The following is a 20,073-nucleotide window of genomic DNA, read 5'->3' as shown; positions in this document are numbered from 1 at the left end:
TCCTACTGACAGAACTGAAGGAAAGCCACATTAAGAGGTGGGGATTTGGGGCATGAATCCCCAGACTCGTGCCAGACACAAACTTCCAGCCTGTTAAGATAAGTCAGCCAGAGGGGAGGCAGCAGATGGACCTCCCCTCCTCCCAAGGCCTCGCTGTTGTCGCCTGCTGCACCTCACTCTGAGAACCCCATGCCCAGGGGCCAAGCAAGTGCTAAGAGGAAGGCCAGCACTCTTCAGCCCTCCCACAGGCGGGCTGCAAGTACCGTTCAAAGAAATCTATCAAGGGTAGAATTGACTCCAATACAGATGAGAAAGAAAGGCTCAGGGGTCAAGTGAGCAGGACCGGTGACGGGGCCCACAGACCCCACTCCTACAAATAAAGCTGCCATTCCCTGAGCACCTGCTTGATGTGAGGAACTTCTGAAATCTCCCAATTCTCCACTCATCTTGCAAAGCAAGAGTCTTGGGCCTGAATTTCTAGATGAAAAGCAGGAGGAGCAAGGAGAACGCCTCTCAGCTGGGGTCAACATGCACTGGAGAGGCCCAAGGTCCCAGCAGGACAGGCAGGCTTCCTCCGCAGCAAACACCCCAGCACCGAGGCCAGCAGCAAGGAGGACTAGCAGGCGAGGCTGCCTCAGCCTCTTGCGTGGCCAGCCTACCTAGACAGAGCGAGGACTGTAAGGAGGGCCCAACCCCCAGGAAGCACCCTACACCACAGCCACAGCCTTAGCCCTGGCTGCCAAGGGGACCACACACCCGAACCCCTGAGCCAGCGGTGTACTCACAGAAACCGATGGGACCACCCTCCCCGCACCCCCAACTTTCCTCCTCGCCGCCAGCTCATGGGACCACCCTCCCTCCAAGCTCACAAGCTTCAGTCCAGGGCTTGCAAGGCAGGTCAGCTGGCAGCCCGGGCTGCACACCAAGATGCCTCCACCCTCAGCAGTGAGGGTGACTCCCCTGGTCATGCCCCCAGGGCCACAGCCCTGAGCTGTGTCCGGCCTCTGGTCTCAGGAGGAACCAGCTACCACCAATAACCTACTGCCCTGAGAGTATGGAAAATACAATACTCATGCTAGAGGAAGCTGCCAGGGGCTGGGGCCAAAGGCAGACTGCTGAGAACTCCCACAGCCACAAAGAAAACCAGCCACTGTCCTTCGGAAAGGCAGCCGGGCTTTGGGAGACCCTGCCCAGATCGCTCCAGCATGGGCCAGTGTGAGGGGCTCTGTGTGGAGATGTCAGTTGCAGTTCAGACCACACTTCCCGCTGATCCTCAAGGCTAAGGTTTTGTGGGCTATTTGGGCCTGAGATGATAAAAAATAATTTTATGCCTAAAAATATTAAGAAGTAAATAAGAATAGAGATCAGAAAAATCTGTGCCATAGGTTTGACTCCATCCATGACCCAGGGTGGAGTCTCTTCCCCCGCCGTGGGCCTCAGTTTCCCTGTTTTTATGGTCTATTATTTGGACCCCCACAACACTTGCCCTGCTCCACTGCGGCATGGCACACCATGGGCCAGGTGGCCAGGGCTACGCTCCTGTGGCTTTCAAAGCCCTCAACTCCTCCACTGCCTCCCTCTGTGACCTGTGCTTGGCTCCAGATCAGCTCACACAGCCTCCTGGCCCAGAAAGCCCTTGTGAACGCCTCTCCCAGGGCCTCCCACTCTTGTCAGTCCTTGGTGGCTTTCCCTGGGCCTCCCCCAGGCCAGTGTACCAGAGGCAAAGGCTCAGCCACATTCATCAGTGCCCAAACCTAAAACGGTAACTCCAGCACCCCTCCAACAGCCCCCATCTGCCCCGCACATGTTCTTACACAAAACCCTCAAAGGACCCTGAAGAGTGAAGGGAGCCGGTGCCACCCTCTACCCCTCAGAATCGGACAGTGCACCAGGCTTACTGACCCTCTGAGGTTCTGGCCACAGCCACAGAGCCAGGAGCAATAGGCCAACCAAGGCAGAGACGCCGAGTGAGTGGGGAGAAAGGAGAAGAGGAGCCAGGCATCCCTGGCTCAGCCACTTCCAAAATGAAAAGCCTCGTCTGCCTTGGACATTTCCTCCAAAAGAAGAGCAATGGGTGTGGGTGGGAGCCAGCCCCGCAACCCAGTGCAAGGCCAGGCCCCCACCAGGAGAAACCCCAAGGAGAGACCAGGCCTCCATGCCCGACCTCAGGTGGGAAGCAATGCTGACAACAAGCGCCAGTCTCTGCATGCCAGAAAGGGTGGCTCCGTGGCCCTGTGACCCACCAGCTTCCAGAACAATCTACGCAACTGCCACAGAACTAACCACTTAGAAAGTGATTGCACTGGGGATGAAATTTTTTTCTAGTACTTGAATAAAAGGGGGAGTTTCACATTTCATCCACTTCCACATCCCTTAACAATAAAAACTTATTTAAAAATCCATGAATATGTAAATACCATTTTAAATATGGAAATGCAAAACATGCAGGGAAACAGTCTGGGTGTGAAATATTGACGGCAGCTCATCTTGCTGAAAGAGGCAACACAAGCTGGCTGAAGCAGCAGGCGGAGGCACCCGGACAGACCCCAGAGCCCAGCGGCAGCGGAGGCTGGACCTGGCCCAGCCATGGAAGAGCGTGTGTTTTTTTGCCTTGAGGGCTCTGCCTGAGGAGGGAGCGGGGTCAGACACCCACCTAGAGCAGGGCTGGCCTTGCCAAAGCCTGCCTGCACCCCTAGAGGGCCAGTCAGTGCCCGCCTTCGGGGACCCCGCCAAGCCAGGCACCCCCCAGTGTGCTGGGGGGTACAGCCAGGACACTTGGCTTTGCCTGCTGATGACCCAGGCTTTCCCCTGGAGCCAGGACGGGCTGGACCCCCTCTCAGGAGAGACAAGGCTTAATCTCAGGTCCAGCAGCCAGCTGCAGCCTGAAACATGATGGTGTCCCAGACAGGTCCCCAGACCACACTGGGGGGCCACAGAGAACCCTGCATTGGCAGGATGGGCACCTGGGGTCCACATCTACCAACCCCGGGCTTCACTAACCCCAATGAGGAAATTATCGGAGGAACAAGAAGGCACCGCGTGAGGGAGGGAGGCCCTGAGACAGACGCCTGCTCACCCAGGCCTCTCCATGCCATGCCCCCCCTCTTCTATCTCTCCCTCTTAATTGGCCACAAAATGTACAGGCCTGGCACCCCTCTACCCCCGCTGAGGAGGCCCCTCGAGGAGGTTCTAAGCTGAGCACAGAGGAGCGAGCGGCTGCATATGCCACATGCACCATCTCACGTCCAAGTCTGGGCACTGCAGGCAGGCACCACACCAACAGCCTGGGGAAGGCCCAGCCCCTCCACGTGGCCCAGCTCCCGGGGCTGGTGCCGCCAAGCCCTCTTTTCCTGCCAAAGTCTCACTGAAGAAGAGAGGGGGACTGAGAACCAAAAGGACAGGCAGAGGCCACCAGCCAGGCCAGGGTCGCAGAGGCAGCCACCACAGGCCTGCAGGCGGACCGCACGCTGTGAGTATGGCACGGGCCTGTTCCCTGTTACCTCGAGCGGTGCACTTTGGGGCACCTGACTCACTGAAGGGTCCATGTTAAAGTGTGTGGTGCCAGACCCCAGGCACAGGGATGTCCCTGACATTTCCCTGAAAAACTGCTCACTGGGTCTATCCTACAGAAGAAGAAACTGACTCAGGAGAGAGATGGTTTTCCTAAGGTTCCACACTAACCAGACAGACCGGAGCAGCCTTCACCAAAGAACAAGGCAGGCGCACGCGAGCATCTGCACTGAAACTACCACAGGAAAGCAGATGCCATCATGGGTCCATTCTAGAGACAGACCAGGAGCCTCAAAGGCTGTCCCCTGGTGCAGGGCTGGGTCAGGGGTTGGGCTGTCCCCTGGTGCAGGGCTGGGTCAGGGCTGGGCTGTCCCCTGGTGCAGGGCTGGGTCGTAGGCCGGGCTGTCCCCTGGTGTAAGGCTGGGTCGTAGGCCGGGCTGTCCCCTGGTGCAGGGCTGGGTCGGAGGCCGGGCTGTCCCTGGTGCAGGGCTGGGTCGGAGGCTGCGCTGTCCCCTGGTGCAGGGCTGGGTCGGAGGCTGGGCTGTCTCCTGGTGCAAGGCTGGGTCAGGGACTGGGCTTGTCCCCTGGTGCAGGGCTTGGTTGGGGGCCGGGCTATCCCCTGGTGCAGGGCTTGGTTGGGGACCAGGCTGTCCCCTGGCACAGGGCTGGGTCAGGGGCTGGGCTGTCCCCTGGTGCAGGGCTGGGTTGCAGGCCGGGCTGTCCCCTGGTGCAGGGCTGGGTCAGGGCTGGGCTGTCCCCTGGTGCAGGGCTTGGTTGGGGGCCGGGCTATCCCCTGGTGCAGGGCTTGGTTGGGGACCAGGCTGTCCCCTGGCACAGGGCTGGGTCAGGGGCTGGGCTGTTCCCTGGTGCAGGGCTGGGTTGCAGGCCGGGCTGTCCCCTGGTGCAGGGCTGGGTCAGGGCTGGGCTGTCCCCTGGTGCAGGGCTGGGTTGGGGGCCAGGCTGTCCCCCTGGTGCAGGGCTGGGTCAGAGGCCGGGCTGTCCCCGATGTAGGGCTGAGTCGGAGGCCAGGCTGTCCCCTGGTGCAGGGTTGGGTCGGAGGCCGGGCTGTCCCCCAGTGCAAGGCTGAGTCAGGGACTGGGCTGTCCCCTGGTGCAAGGCTGGGTCAGGGACTGGGCTTGTCGCCTGGTGCAGGGCTTGGTTGGGGGCCGGGCTGTCCCCTGGTGCAGGGCTTGGTTGGGGGCTGGGCTCTTCCCTGGTACAGGGCTGGGTCAGGGGCTGGGCTGTCCCCTGGTGCAGGGCTGGGTCAGGGCTGGGCTATCTCCTGGTGCAGGGCTGGGTTGCAGGCCGGGCTGTCCCCTGGTGCAGGGCTGGGTCAGGGCTGGGCTGTCCCCTGGTGCAGGGCTGGGTCAGGGGCTGGGCTGTTCCCTGGTGCAAGGCTGGGTCAGGGGCTGGGCTGTCCCCTGGTGCAGGGCTGGGTCAGGGGTTGGGCTGTCCCCTGGTGTAGGGCTTGGTTGGGGGCCAGGCTGTCCCCTGGTACAGGGCTGGGTCGGGGGCTGGGCTGTCCCCTGGTGCAGGGCTGGGTCAGGGCTGGGCTGGGCTGTCCCCTGGTGCAGGGCTGGGCTGGGGCCCAAGGCCTCTGTGGGGCAGGTGCACTGTGTGTCCCAGGTATCATCTGGGGCTGCAGGAGACACTCTTGGGACCAGCTCCAGATGGGACAAACAAAGGGTGGATGGGGACAGGAGTGGGACACAGATGGATCACGCGGGTTCTCTACTGCCAGCCAGAGCGCCCCTAGCTTCCTGGAGAGGGTGGCCACAAAGCCCATGATGAAGGACCCAGTGCCACCCAGAGCTCCTAGCGCATGCCCTGTCACAGCCCTGGAACAGTCAGGCATGGTGGGCTGTCACTACAGAACACGTGGAGACAGCCCATTAGACACAGGCTGGTTCCACACCTTCTGCCAAAGCCCATTTACATCAAGTGGCACCAAAGCTGAATGGGCACGACAAGGCCTTTGCTCATGTCACTGACAACCTCAGGGGCCCCTTGTGCTGAGAGCAGGTGGTCAGGACGAGCATGAGACTTGCTGGGAACACACAGCTGAGGCCACGGTCAGTTCAAGGGCGGGCCAGAACCAGCCGTCCCAACGCGCTCTCTCACCCACACAGATCCGTGGCAAATTCTGTCACCTCAACCTCCCAGGTGCCCCCATCGCCCAACCTGACCGATCATCACCACTGGCCACACACGAGATATCCTGCCCCACGGAACCCCCTGGAAAACTTACCCCTGTCATGTCCTTAAATCTCCCAGAAATTGTTCTTCCCAGTTACCTCAAAAAGTGACAGTAGGACACAGTGCCAGTGATGACAAGGACTAGCTAGAAATTTGCACCCCACATCAGCACTATCCACAGGCTCCACAGAGGTGACTGCACTGAGCCTCACAACCCCCCATGGGAGTCACCATCACCAGAAAGACTAGCTCAGAGAGCTACTCCTGGTAGAGCCAAATGCAAACATGGGCCCCGGGCACCTAGGCTAGTGGTGGCTTCTCCAGCAGGAGCCCCCTCAGGTACAAGGAGGACACGGCCCAGCCACCACAGATCTTGTGTGCTTTCCTGGTCTCTGGATAGCTCAAGTGCACCACAATTCACAGATGCCAGGTGACAAGGCCTTGTTACGTCATTGAGAAGACGGCCTAACTGCCTGGGACCACCAGGAGGGGAGACTCATAACTATTAAGCTGATCTTTACTCTTGGGAGGCGACAGAAAGCTGAGGCAGGAAGAGGCCCAGGAAAACACTGTCTGTGACAGACAACATGGTGATGCCCACTCATCACACCCATTGACTCTCAAGTCCCTTCTGCTTGACAAGGGCCCTCCTCCTCCTGACACTGCCCAGACCCCTAATGGCAGCAGGGGATGAACCAAGCACCCGGAAGCACCACGTGGCTCCAGGACATGCCAGCCTGGTAGCTTCAGGCCAAGGGCTCTTCTGCCTAGAGGCAGCAAAGAAGGATCTTCAAAACAAACTGTGATTAGAACCCAGACTAGAGTGCACTTCTGGGAAAGCCTATGCACAGAGGGAGCAGCAGGGTGGCTGGGTAAGACCCCAACCCAAAAAGCTCCATCTGCGTCCACGCCACTCAGGGGATCCCCTCTGTGGACTTCTCGGCCGGCCCTATCTTAAGTCAGCATCAAGGAGGATACCTGGGGCTTCAAACAGGCAAAACAGCACCAGACAGGATCCACAACCCAGGGTCTCTGCTAAGGCAGAGTAAAAAGGCCAAAGGCCAGGACAGCCACCACACAACATGCCCCGTGGGGACCCAGGATCCACCTGCAAACACATCCCACAGAGCTCTGGAGACCCACAGGCCTGGATGCAAGTCCCACTTTGATGACCTCCCAGCTGTTTTACCTGGGGCTCAAGTTCCTCCCCTGCAAAACAGGGAATAATAACAGCTGCTACCCAGGAGCTTCTGTGAGGTTCAAGTAAGACACTGTGAGTGAAGCACCAGCGCAGCACGTGGTAAGGGCAGATGCTGGATAACACTGACTGCTCTCATCATCCCCGTCATCATTCATCATCGTGATTACAGAGGAGAAAGCTGAACTCTGCAGCCTTGACAGGGTCCTAACAGGCTCACTCCCGCCACCAGCCCTCTCCAAAGCATAGCCTTATTTCCGGCAAAGCAGAGAAGCGGCAAAGAGCAGGGCCTCACACAGCCCCACACATCCATGTACAAGCTTCCCAGTCCTGTTCTTCCAGAGCCCTCAGAGCACGCCAGCCTGTTCCACTCCAGATCTGAAAGATGACAGCACGGCCACAGGCTGGGTCACGAAGGACTGCAGCCTCCTGTCCCTACAGCCTCCACCCATGGCAGAGCTGGGGAAGCCAAGCAGCGGGGTGCTTGGGTCCCTAAAGGCCAAGGATACTAAGAGGGCCCAGCAAGGGCACGGAGGCTACAGGGTAGCCCCAGGCGCCCTATGTAAAAGGTGAGCAGAGGGCACACCAGATCCACCCAGTGATTCTGAACAGCACGCCCTGTCCTCAGCTCCACAACCAGGAGCTGCATTCTCAAATTCAAAGAGCGGAAACCAAGGCTCAAGCACAAACCAGGCCAGGCTCCCCCGCACTGCCATGATACTCCTATCCCAAGGTCAAGAGGACCAGGGGCTCTGACAGGCTCTGCTCACACCAGTGACTGACGACACCCTACCTGTCCACGGCTAAAGAAAGGGAGAAACATACAGGAGGAGGGGCTTGATGGTTCTGACCCAACCCCCAGGGCAAAATGCAAGCAAGCACTCCACCCTCCTAGAATGGCTTACTGCCAGTGCCCTGTAGGCTGCCCCTCTGCCCACCAAGAGCCCCACCTGCCCCCAGCTCCACAACCAACCCCGACCGTTTGTCACAGCACCACGTCCCATGGATTGCCCAGAATTGCTTCACCAGGTGCGTTATCAATGTCATCCTGCTTAATCCTCAAGCAGCCCCACAGATACTCTCTCTGTGGTGAGACAGAATTCCAGTGCAGCACCTGAGTAAGCCCACATAAAACTAACCAGCAGGCTCCTCAAAGCAGTAAGTCCCACTCTGAGAGTTCCAGAAGTTTCTTGCCTCTACAAACTCCAGCCCCAAGACCAGGATGCAGCACAGGTGCCACCACTGGGCTTTCAGCCTCCAGTCCTAAGAACCCACAAATATGGAGATAGAAACTCCAGTCCAGCTTACAGCGAGCAGTGCTTAGAACTGTGCTTCACCAGTACAAGGGTCAGAACCACAACTCAATGCTATGAAAACCCCTTCTTGCTCCAGCAGATACCGCCAAGATAGGATGCCATTTACCTTCCTCAAATGAGGCACTCAATGGCTTCCTACTCTGCATCTGCTCACTGCAGGATGATCTGATTTTCTGCCCGGGTTTCATAGCAACTTCACCTCCCTTGGCTGCCTTCGCTGCCTCAGAACTTTTCTGGGTAGGAGAGCTCCGGGCTCTTCCCCAGCCTGAAACAGGCTGGAACGCTACTGCAGTAACTATGGAGAGAAAAGGATGCAAACTTCAACGAAGGCAGCAACAGCAGGAACTCCAAAGAGGAGACGGACCCACACAGGACCCACTGAGGTACCTACTGGCTCTGGCTTGGCGGACGTGGACATGTATCACACTGGTGACAGGGCCACCAAGTCACTAAGCCAGTGACTGCGGGAAGGGCACCCTGTTCTGCACATCAGATCAGCAGAGGAGGAAAGTTACACAACGCCCAGGAAGTGCATCAAGACTGTGCTGTGTAGGCCGTTCACAGGGGCACACTATGCCAGCTGATAGGCAATATTCATCTTCTAAAAGCCAAGCTCCTGAAAACAGGCACACAACTGACCCAGCCATCACTTTGGAAGCTCGGCCCGAGGCACCAGCATTCCAAGATGCTGCCACACGAGCCCACCCTAATGGCACTGTCACAGCAGCACTGTCCCGAAGAGGAAGCATCGGGCACTGGGCTTGCAAGAAACAGGGCAGGGAAGCTGCACCCTGAAAAGTTCCTCAGATGGCGACAACAGCATTCACTAGCAGGGACAGATGGACACGGCCAGTTAACCCAGTACAAAACACAGAGGAGAACATGTACGGACACAAGCACGTACCCGCTGATCTGCATAGACCAGGGAAAATGCCCGGAAACTGCCCTCATGACCCTGTGACCTCTGCTGGACCAGGGCTCTTCAAGCTACTTTCAATGAGAAACAAACAAAAGGGACTTTAAAATGAGGCCCACCTGGTGAAGCCCTCTCAGATCTGGGCCACCATGGCCTGACATCTTCTGCCATGCTGCCTCCTTCACGCTTATCTGAGTTTCTATCTGACCACCTGTAAGAGACTTGTAGAAATGTGCTCAGCTGTTCAACCATGCAAGGCTCCTTGACCCCACCACAGCAGGCCATGATGAACATGGTGTCTTACCACGTAAGAGAGCAGCAGCCCAGGGGACAGGCCAGAATTCAAGAGCCGAGGCCACAGGTGGACTCATCCAGACCTCAGTGGACACTGCCAGCGCCGCCTGTCCTAGGGTCTACCTCCTTCCTGGGCCTTGGTTAAGTGCACAAAAGGGCTGGGCACTTAGGGTCACCAGGCTCCAGAAAGCCTTGGTCGGGAAGTGTCCACCCCTCAGCAAGCAGCACTACAGGGACCCCAGGACTGCTCAGTGCCCAGGTGCAGCTGAGAAGGCTCAGACCTCACAGCAACCCAGTCGTTATCGTCAGCACCTTTTGGCTCACTGAGATAAAGAGAGGGCCAGCAAGGAGTCACATGACCAGCAAGGAGCAGACCAGCGCCCCTGAGACCCTGTAGGCAAGACAGACCTGGAGCCCCAACCTCACGCCCAGAGGCTGCCTGCACCTCTCCACTGCCCCATCCCAGGGAAGTGTCTGCAGCGCGCCTGGCGATGGGTGGCAGGGCTGTTACCAGCCCCATCTGGAGCCTGCACCTTGGCTGAAGAAGCCCCACACATCCCATGTGAAGCCAGAGCCCAAAAGCCAGCACACAGGCACACACAAGAAATCAGGCTGGGACACGCCTGCGAGAACCCAGGATTTCAGGGCAGCTTCTCCCTTTGACCTCCCAGACTGGAGCAGTACTGTGGCCCTCGTCTCACCCCCAAGACCTCATTTCACAGAAGAGGACAGAGCACCAAGCACTTCCATGGGGTGCCCCAAACCTCACCCTTCCCCAGGGCAGCGCTCCAGCGCTCAGAGGGAGCCCACAGGTCCTGAGAGGCTGGCCACGGCTGGGGTTGTGAGGACCACCTGCCCACTGCAGAGGATGCTCCCTGGAGCAGAGACCCCATTCCCAAACCAATCCCCCCATGGGCTCAATCCACATCTGTGACCACAGCGAAGGCAATGCGGGCAACATGCAGATGGGAATGTTCCCTTCCATGTGGCCCTGGACACAGAGATGGGGCCTGCTGCTCCTGGTCAAGGCAAATAGCTTTAGGAAGCACCTCCCTGTTTGGTGGCAGAAAAGTACAGGCAAGTTTCCTTTCCCTTAAGAGTTCATTCTGTTTCATTTCCAAAGTGAAATGAAGAGGATCGCCTGGTAAAATGTTAAAGCTTTAATTTCAAATCACTTCTAATGCCTGTTTCATCTGACAGTGGCTTTGAAAGCAAAAGGCAATTTTTATCATTTGAGGTTTTTAAGTAAATTGATGTGATTATGTCCAACACAACCAGATGCTTCTAAAAGCCAATTTTCAAAGTGACATCAGCCCCCAAAATAAGAAATCTCCTTCTGGCTATTAATAAATTATTAAAACACTCTCCGCAGGAGGATGAGGATGAGCTTGATCATCAATGGCAAACAGGCGGGCTTCAGGCTCTCCACACAGACCCACGGCCTGGTCAGCCATGCAGTACGCAGAGGTCCCCGGGCCCCGTTGCACACCCTTCCCTCTGCCCCAAGCCCATGCCACTGCCCAGCAGCCCCATGGGTTCCACTGGACAGGCTCAGTCCCTCATGGTAACTCCATCTTCAGCAGGAGCAGGCATAAGACTCCGTTCTGGCCAAGGAGGCATAAGGGGCACGTACTGGCAGTGGGGGTCCTAGGAAAGGCTTTCTTGTGCAGAAAAGATAAGAAAGAGGCCTCTCCTTTCCGCCTCTGGGTGTGATGCCTGAGCCTGTATGGCCCCTCATAGCCACAAGTGAAACCAGAGAAGAGCCGGGGTGTGGGATTAGAAGAAACACATGTCTGATCTTCATCCCAGGCTCCCTGAAGCCCCTGGGATTTCCTGAGTGACAGGCATGTCTCTTGCTATTCAGAGTGAGCCCCTTCCAATCACACCTCCATTCTCGCAGACGTCATGACTCAGGGTGGGCCCACTAGTGACGGACAAGCTGTTGCGAAGACCACATGAGGAGTGGCTGGGAATATCCCAGCCCCATCACCCACCTCAGGGAGAGGGCAGTGGGGCCCAGAGCCGGGGCTGTGAACACCTGAACAACTCGATGGCGGAGCGCCCAGGGTTGGAGGACCTCAGGGCACTGTGAGTGGCTGCCTGGAGAGGGCAGGAGGCTCCACACCCCTCCCCAGCCCCGGCCCTGTGTAGCTCTCCCATGTGGCTGTTACTGAGCTGGGTTCTACACAGTGAACCAAGAATGGAAAGTCAAGCACTATCCTGCGTTCTGTAAGTCATCACAGAGAACTTAAAAAACCCAAGGAGGAGGTCGGGGTGCCCCGACTTTGTAGTTGGACAGGAGTGTGGGTAACCTGAGGCGGCAATACTCATAGCGTCTGAAGTGGGGAGGGGGCTGCTTCATGGGACCAAGCCTTCAACCTGCAGGGCTGCACTGACTCTGGGTAGTTAGCATGAGAACAGAGCTGAACCGCAGATGACCAGGGGATATCAAAGCTGGAGACAGCGTGCTGAGAAGGTCCCCTCGCTTCTGCTGTCAGGAGGCAAGAAACCTAAAACCAGGCCCTAGATGAGGCCTGGCAGCTGCCTACGTCTGAATTTCCTGCTAGCTAGGGAATATGCCAGCTGCTGAAACCACCCAGCAAGAGCTTTGTAACCTGCCGTCAAGGGCACCAGACTGTGGGAACAATCCCCACAGGCCCTCCTGGAGGGTACAAGTCCAGGCACATATGCTCCTGCCCCCAGGGACCAGGTCTCTATACGATGATGAGGTCACAGGGAGCCCACACCCTGCTGGGAAGACAAGAAACCTCCTGATCCAAGGAGGGACCCCACAACAGGAGGCCGACCTCCAGACCCAATGGCAGTTTAGCACACTGTCAGAACAATGGACGGTGATGCCTCAGCGGAGGCTCATGGCAAGTGATAGAAATATGGGGCAAGCCCTACCCTCAAATCCCTGCTCCCTCATCTCATCCCAGACCAGGACCAACCACACAGTGAAGCACAGCCATCCCCCAGAGAGCCAGGAGGGCACACGCTCTCACTCGCCCCTAACTCTCCAAAGCAAACGCATCCTCATAAGTGCCCTGGGCAGCCGGGCTTACCTGCTGGTGATGGTGCTGTTCTTGTCCTTCAAGGCAAGCTCCCTCTGCTGCAGCTCCACCACGAATCTGGAAAGGTCTTCCGGAGTCCTGCAGGATAAAGAAGGCACACTCAGTCCCAGCTGACCCTGGAAGTCAACCTGATTCTGCATTGGAAACAGAAGGCCAAAAGCAACCTCTGTAGCTGATGCTCTGGGACCCAGGATGTGCGAACCCTGCAGACCTGAGTCCACAGCAGCATGTACTCACTATGACCTGGGGTCAGCCACAGCCCCCAACCCTATGCAACGCCGGGAGATTACCTTAATGAGCCCTGATTTTATTTCACCTGTTGAAACAGAGACACCACCTAACAGGGTCACTCTTCAGAGGAAATGAAATCATGTTTAAAAAGCAGCCACCAGGCGCCTGGCACAGGGGAGGTGCTCAGAGAGTTTTAGGTTCCTTTTCTCATCTCTCCTTCAGAAGGCCCACATATAACAACAAGAATAAAATCAGAGATCTCCAGGTGTAGCACTTTATACTTTCCAGAACGATTCCAGATTCTCAGTGAATGCCCGAGCAACCCTGTTGTTCACTGTTTTCCAGTTTTTAAATGAGGAAGCTCAGACTCCAACATGAAACAGCCACTTTGAAGTTCAAAGTGCACCCCAATGATCAGCAGCAGCTGAGCTGGACCGGAGCAACATCTTCTAACTCAATGCAGGGACTCACGAGGACACACTGAGGATCTGAGCCATGCATGCAAAGTGAGGCCAGTGGTGTGTGAGCGTTCCCAGCCTCACAACCAGGGACACAAAAGCCAAGGCTCCCTGGCTAGACTGATCAAGTGGCATGTGAGCTCGAGCCCTGGGGCACCACCTTGTTTTTCTCTTCACCTGTCATGGACTACACACAGGTCCACATAGAAAGCAGGTGCCAGGCAATGCTGTGAGAGCTCCACCCAGCACCACGCTGGAAGCTGGCTCCGCATCACTGAATGAGCAACAGGGATCCAGACACTGGCCAAAGAGGCTACCTGCACCCCTGGAAGGAAAGGTCCCAGTCACTATGTCAGCCAGGCCCCCAGGGCAGCCTCGGATGGATCTCCCTTCCAGGACCCCTCAGAGAGGCCTCCTCTGCCCATCCAAGGAACAGGCCCCTTGCTGGATGTCTAGTGGGGACAGCAATGGGTGCAGAAGGAGGAGCTGGCACCAGGAGACCCCCATCTGTCCTCCCACACAGACAAACGGGGTTAGAAAGCAGCTCCATGGGAAAATCATTTATGACAGAAAGGTCTTCGAAAAGAAACTCAACTCTAAGAGGGCGATGAAAGGTGAAGCTGGCCTTGAACGTGGTTATCATTCTCTCCAGAGTTTCCCAAAGCTTCCAACCTCGGGGAGCTAAAATTATCAGTACAAAAGAAAGGAAACCTTTAGAAACCAAGAGATATTTTTTGTGAAACATTTGAATGAGATATTTAAGTTGTTTTGCATTAGTCAAAGGGGCCTGTAAATTTGCACTAACTCAGTGGGAAGAATTTATTTACAACAAATAAAAATCAAGTACATATGTCCACATGTGCAACGGCACCTCCCAACCCCTGTGCCCAGAACCAGCAGCAGGTAGAGTGATCACAGGCAGCAGGCTACAGGCTCCGCTAAACCTCCAAGACCACCCTGCCTCACACCCCTCGAGGCCCCCACATGTCCCCTGACATGAAACAGCAGGAGGCCAGTGAAGGGGCATCTGTCAGGCAACACCGGGCCCCAGGGTTCTCCTGGCTGGGACGGCTGTCTCACCAGAGGGCACACTGCCTATACCTCCCTCTGCGGGGAAGCCTCCCTGCAGCCTGCAGAGCAGAAGGCAGAGTCGGGAGCACTTGATACTGATTTAGAAACAAGCTCCTTGCCCGGAGGAATGAACCCACCCAGCAAAGCTGGGAGCTGGACCACGCTCTGCAATTCCCAGTGACACCAAGACCGTGATAAATGCAACCATTTAGCAATGAGGGAAAATCAGGAGCAGTTCCAATAAAGTGAAAAGTGACAGTGACACAGCCCCCTTCTGATGTGCTGGGCTCCCACAGATGGTAAAGCCCAGGCCAGCCCATGCACCAGGAAGCCTTCTACGTCACTCAGGAAGGCCTCTGTCTCATGCCATTGAGGTCAACGCCTCACTCTGGCGTTGAGGGCCCTCATTAGAAACCTGAGTACTCTGGAGCCCGGGGGCATCCATCTCACCAGCCCAGGGAGCAGGCTGGCTCCACATTCACACAGACTCCGCAGAAGGCTGCTTCTGGGTGGCTCCCCTACATATTCTTCCCTGTCTGAGGGGCATGTGTCCTGGAGCTCGTCCTGCCCCAGGCAGGAACAGAGAGCCGGCTGGCACCAGGGCAGAAGGCTGAAGCCTTGGGTGGATGGTCCCACACAGATGCCAGCCACTGGGAGCACTGACATGCACAATTGGCGACAGGCTCTCAGCCTGGACACTTGCTGGCCACATCCCTAGGACCCCAGACCCCAGCTGCGGCTCTCAGTCCCCATGCGGCCAGGCCCCTATCATGGGGAGGACTGAAGCTTTAGGGCTTGCTATTCCAGAACCTCCAACCACAGGGGCGGCCATGCCCAACACTTCCCATGGGCAGAAGGAGGGTACAGGGGCACCAGGAGGAATTCTTCCCTTCATGGCCTCTTGCACTGAAAAACCCGCAGTCACTACTTTGGCTAAACCAAGCCTCGTGAGCCCTGTCTGGCCATTCTTGCTCACGACCAGGGTTCAGCTTCCACTCAAAAACATAAGCACAGTGAGCTCGATGACAGGGTTCAAGAACATCACACGGCACCAGTCTACTCTACTTGCAGAGACAGAAGGAAGGCCAGGAAATCCTTAAAGGAAAAGGAGATGGACCTGTGGGAGAAAATCTGGGTCTCAGGCCCAGCCATGACCCCTCCGGGCTGAACCCGCATCTGCTCAGCTGGGCTTCCTAAGGCTCATTTCCAAAACCCAGGACACAGGTGTATTGCACTGCTATTACCTGACAACCCCTGTACCATTAACTTTATGGATGTGGGAAAGACAGGAACGATGTTTTAAGGTGTGCAATCCAAGCCCATTTTAACACTGGAGTTGGGACGCCAGGACAGGACAAGCACCCCGGACATGGTATCTGGAAGTTGCCGTGGATGTGAGGAGAGCAAGCCTCAAGTAATACCGTCAACCGACATGTTAAAAGCTGCAGAATTTTGTATGCCCTTTGTTCGGCAGTGTCAATCAAAAAGAAAATGTGCATCCCGTATACAAAAAATCAACGGAGATGGATTACAGGCTGAAACCTAAGACCGGAAACTGTAAAAATACTAAAAGAAAACAGGGAAAACACTTCAGGACAGTGGTCTAGGCAAAGATTTTATAGCTAAGACCTCAAAAACGCAAGCAACAAAAACAAAAATAGACAAATGGGACTATATCAAACTAAAAAGCTTCTGAACAGCCAAGAAAACAACCAACAGAGAGAAGAGACAGTCTCTTGAATGGGGGGAAATATCTGTCAACTATTTAGCCAATAAGGGACTAATATCCAAAATACAACTCAAAAGGAACTCAAATAACAATAATTAAAAACATAAATAAGCCCATTAAAAAGTAGGCAAAGGACATGAAGAGACATTTCTCAAAAGAAAGCATGCAAGTGGCTATATGAAAAAATGCTCAGCATCACTAATCCTCAGGGAAAATGCAAATCAAAACCACAATGAGATACCACCTTACCCCAGCTTAAATGGCCATTAAAAAGACCAAAAAAACAACAGACAGATGCCAGTGAAGATGCCAAGGAAAGGGACCTCTCATGTGCTATTTGAGGGAATATAAACTAGTACAACCACAATGGAACATAGTATGGAGATTTCTTAAAAAGCAAAAAACAGAACGACACCATATGATCCAGCAATTCCACCACCGGGTATTTACTCAAAGGAAATCACTGTATCAAAAAGATACCTGCACTCCCATGTTTACCACAGCAAAGACAGCAAAGATACAGAATTAACCTGCGTCCATCAACAGAGGAATGGATAAAGAAAATGGGGATGTGCACACAATGGAATGCTACTCGGCCATAAGAAAGAACAAGAGACTGTCATCTGTAACAACGTGGCTGGAACAGGGGTCCCCACGTCAGGCATAGAAAGAAACTCTGCAGATCCTCACTCATGGGAGCTGTGGAAGTTCACCTCCTAAAAGCAGAGAGTAGAATAACAGGTACCAGGGGATAGGAAGGGCTGGGTGAGTGGAAGGGCGAGTGAAGACAAGTGAGTTAATGGGTATGAACATACAGTTAGATGAAAGGTATAAATTCAGTTGTTCCGCAGCAGAGTAGGGTGACTAGAGTTAACAACAATGTATTGTATAATTCAAAGTAGCTAGAAGAGAACCAGAATTTTTCCCAATACATGGAAATAATAAATACTCAAAGTAATGGTTACCCCAAATACCTCGAACTTGCTCATTCCACATTCTATGGGCATAAGAAAATATCACAGTTACCCCGCAAATATGTAGAATATTATGTATAAAAATAAGTGGTAAATAAATAAAAGAAAATGTGTTCTCTGGGGATGAAGTGTATGAGCTTTAGTCAGTGGAAACAGAATGGGTTTAAGGCAATGGTTTCAGAGTGCTTCACATGAGAAAAAGAAAAGGCGAGGTGGTTTTGGCAACATTTGGACATTTCTGAGGCCACAAGGGAGGTCCCGTCAAGAACAAGGTGGAATCCGATCAAATGGGGCAAGAGGTCACCTCCTAAACTGTACACGAAGCATCCGGCACCTTCTTCTCCCATTAACAGCAGTCCGTGGAGAAGGGCAGAGGCCATCATGGGGGAAAGGACACACCCTTGAACCAGGCACAGCGGGGAGGAGCCCAGGAGGCTCTGGGCCTGTGGAGGAGACCATGGGGATGGACTGCAGCTCTCAGAGAGGCTTGCATGGAGAAGCAGCCCAGGAGCCAGCGAGTCGCTCCTCCAGTGTGGGGCTTCTGTGGCCTGCCAAGAAGCCTTGCTCCCCGAGGACTGGACCTTCCAAAAGGATGAGGCTAAGAGAGGAGCAAAGCGAGGTCCTCAGTCCTGACCTGCCAGGCTCTTCCAAGAAGGCATCCTAAAGAGGCTCAAGATGGGCAACATACCTGGCCAAGGAGGCATCGTGCCACCATGTTGGGATGTTTTTAATTGTGGTAAAATACACTTAACATAAAATGTACCATCTTTTTTTTTTTTTTTTTTTTTTTTTTTTTGAGAGAGGGTCTCGCTTTGTTGCCCAAGCTGGAGTGCAGTGGCACAATCTCGGTTCACTGTAACCTCCGCCTCCCAGGTTCAAGCGATTCTCCTGCCTCAGCCTCCCAAGTATCTGGGATTACAGGCACACACGACCATGCCCAGCTAATTTTTTTTTTTTTTTGGTATTTTTAGTAGAGTTTGGGTTTCACCTTGTTAGCCAGGATGGTCTCCATCTCCTGACCTCATGATTCACCCGCCTCAGCCTCCTAAAGTGCTGGGATTACAGGAATGAGCCACCAGAACTGGCCCATCTTAACCATTTTTAAGTCCCCAGTTCTGTCATGTCAAGCATATTCACACTATTGGACAACCAGCACCACCACCCATCCCCAGAACTGTCTCACTAAACTGTCTCACTAAACACTAACTCACGCAGCCCCTCTGCTCCCACCTCCAGCCCCCTCCATTCTATTCTACCTTGCATCTCTAAGGATGTGACTATTCTAGCCATACAAGTGAACAGTTCAGAATTTGCCTGTGACTGGCTTATTTCACTTGGCGTAATGTCTTCAAGGTTCATCTATACTATAAGCATGTGTCAGAATCTCCCTCCTTTCGAAGGGTGAGTAATAATACTCCATTGTGTGGCTAGACGACATTTATCCATTCAACTGTTGGTGGACACCCGGGTTGCTTTCACCTTTTGGCTATTGTGAATAATGCTGCTACAAACGTGGTGTGCCAATGTCTGTATTTGTTCAAAACGCTGCTTTTAGTTGTCTCGGGTGTATACCCAGAAGAGGCACTGATGGAACATTCCATTTTCAGTTTTTCTGAGAACCCTCATAGACTGTTTCCTATGGTGGCTGCACCAACTTACTGTCTCCATCTCACTGTTTTTAATTTTAAAAAAAGCTCAGCCAGGTGCAGTGGCTCACGCCTATAATCCCAGCACTTTGGGAGGCTGAGGCAGGTGGATCACTTGAGGTCAGGAGTTCAAGACCAGCCTGACCAACGTGGTGAAACCCAGTCTCTACCAAAAGTACAAAATTAGCCAAGCGTGGTGGCACGCGCCTGTAATCCCAGCTACTCGGGAGGCTGAGGCAGGAGAATCGCTTGAACCCGGGAGGCAGAGATTGCAGTTGAGCCAAGACTGCACCACTGCATTCCAGCCTGGGCAAGAAGAGTGAAACTCCATCTCAAAAAAATTAAATAAAATAAAGTTTTAAAAGCTCAGCAATAAAAAAAAAAGCAAGTCCTCATAGCCGTAAGACGGAGCATTGAACACCTATTAAAGCTGATGCTGGGCAAAAAGGTGGTCAGGCAATTGACACAGACAGCAAAAAGCACAGGACAGAGGAGGATGTGCTCGGCTCTAGCCATGGCAGTGCACACGTTTTCACAGCATGTGGCGTCCCGAGGTCAGGCTAGTAGCACGGACCACCTGCAGCAGTCATCTGCCACAACTCCAGCCTACCCCACCCCACCCCACTCCACCCCACTGAATCAGGGCCCCTGAAAGCGGGGCTCAGAGGCTGCACACAAGTTCCCTGGTGATTCTTACAGCTACTTCTGGAACTACTGATCATCTGCAGAAATAGAAGGGGGAGGCCGGGCACGGTGGCTCATGCCTATAATGCCAGCACTTTGGGAGGCCAAAGCAAGCAGATTACGTGAGGTCAGGAATTTGAGACCAGCCTGGACAAGACTGAAACCCCGTCTCTACTAAAAATACAAAAATTAGCCAAGCATGGTGGCAGGTGCCGATAATCCCAGTTACTCGGAAGGCTGTGGCAGGAGAACTGCTTGACCCTAGAAGGCAGAGGCTGCAGTAAGCTGAGATCACGCCGCCATTATACTACAGCCCGGGTGACAAGAGTAAGACTCTGTCTCCAAAAAAAAAGAAAAAGAAATAGGAGAAAATCTAAGCGGAAAATAACCCTACAGTCTTCTAGGCGAGTTACCAAAGGCAATTCTTTATGCCACTGGGATGCCACCCACCATTCATTCGACAGAGAAAACACTGCCTGCGGTTCTCTGTCAATCTGAAGGACAAATATTAGGTTACAGAAATTGGTCCAAGTCTAAAAGAGGAATCCTACAAATGTCATCACAAGAATCCTGGAAACTCTTTAACACCTAAAACTGAGTGACAGCTTTGACTACTGTGTAAGAAAAGGTTATGGACTTTTGTTAATTTGATATATACTGGAAGATCTTCAAAATAGTACTAAGCAATACAATCTTTTAAGAATACAAATAAATAACAATGCAATGGGAACATTGCTGTGAGCAGGTCTGCTCCACTCATGACTCCAGGAGTGTAA

The 20,073-nt window shown here is 54.3% G+C and overlaps 1 protein-coding gene across 8 annotated transcripts in view; it reads right to left on the bottom strand.

Moving 5' to 3' along the window:
* The window catches only part of MAD1L1 (mitotic arrest deficient 1 like 1), a 404,019-nt gene that overhangs the window by 305,722 nt on the left and 78,224 nt on the right, over positions 1-20,073 (bottom strand). For 7 of the 8 annotated variants that reach the window (XM_064366614.1, XM_064366612.1, XM_064366620.1 and 4 more), the window contains one exon: positions 12,496-12,582. In XM_064366614.1, coding sequence (XP_064222684.1) covers positions 12,496-12,582 — 87 coding nt within the window. Of the gene's footprint in view, positions 1-12,495; positions 12,583-20,073 lie in introns of those variants that run through there. The other variant, XM_064366623.1, reaches the window with a different exon arrangement.

The sequence above is a fragment of the Aotus nancymaae genome, unplaced genomic scaffold, assembly GCF_030222135.1.
Source record: "Aotus nancymaae isolate 86718 unplaced genomic scaffold, 86718_ANA_hifiasm-v0.15.2.pri h1tg000064l_1, whole genome shotgun sequence".
In the NCBI taxonomy this organism is placed as follows: Eukaryota; Metazoa; Chordata; class Mammalia; order Primates; family Aotidae; genus Aotus; species Aotus nancymaae.
The sequence above is the reverse complement of the archived record's forward strand: the minus strand, read 5'-3'. Positions and strand labels throughout refer to the sequence as shown.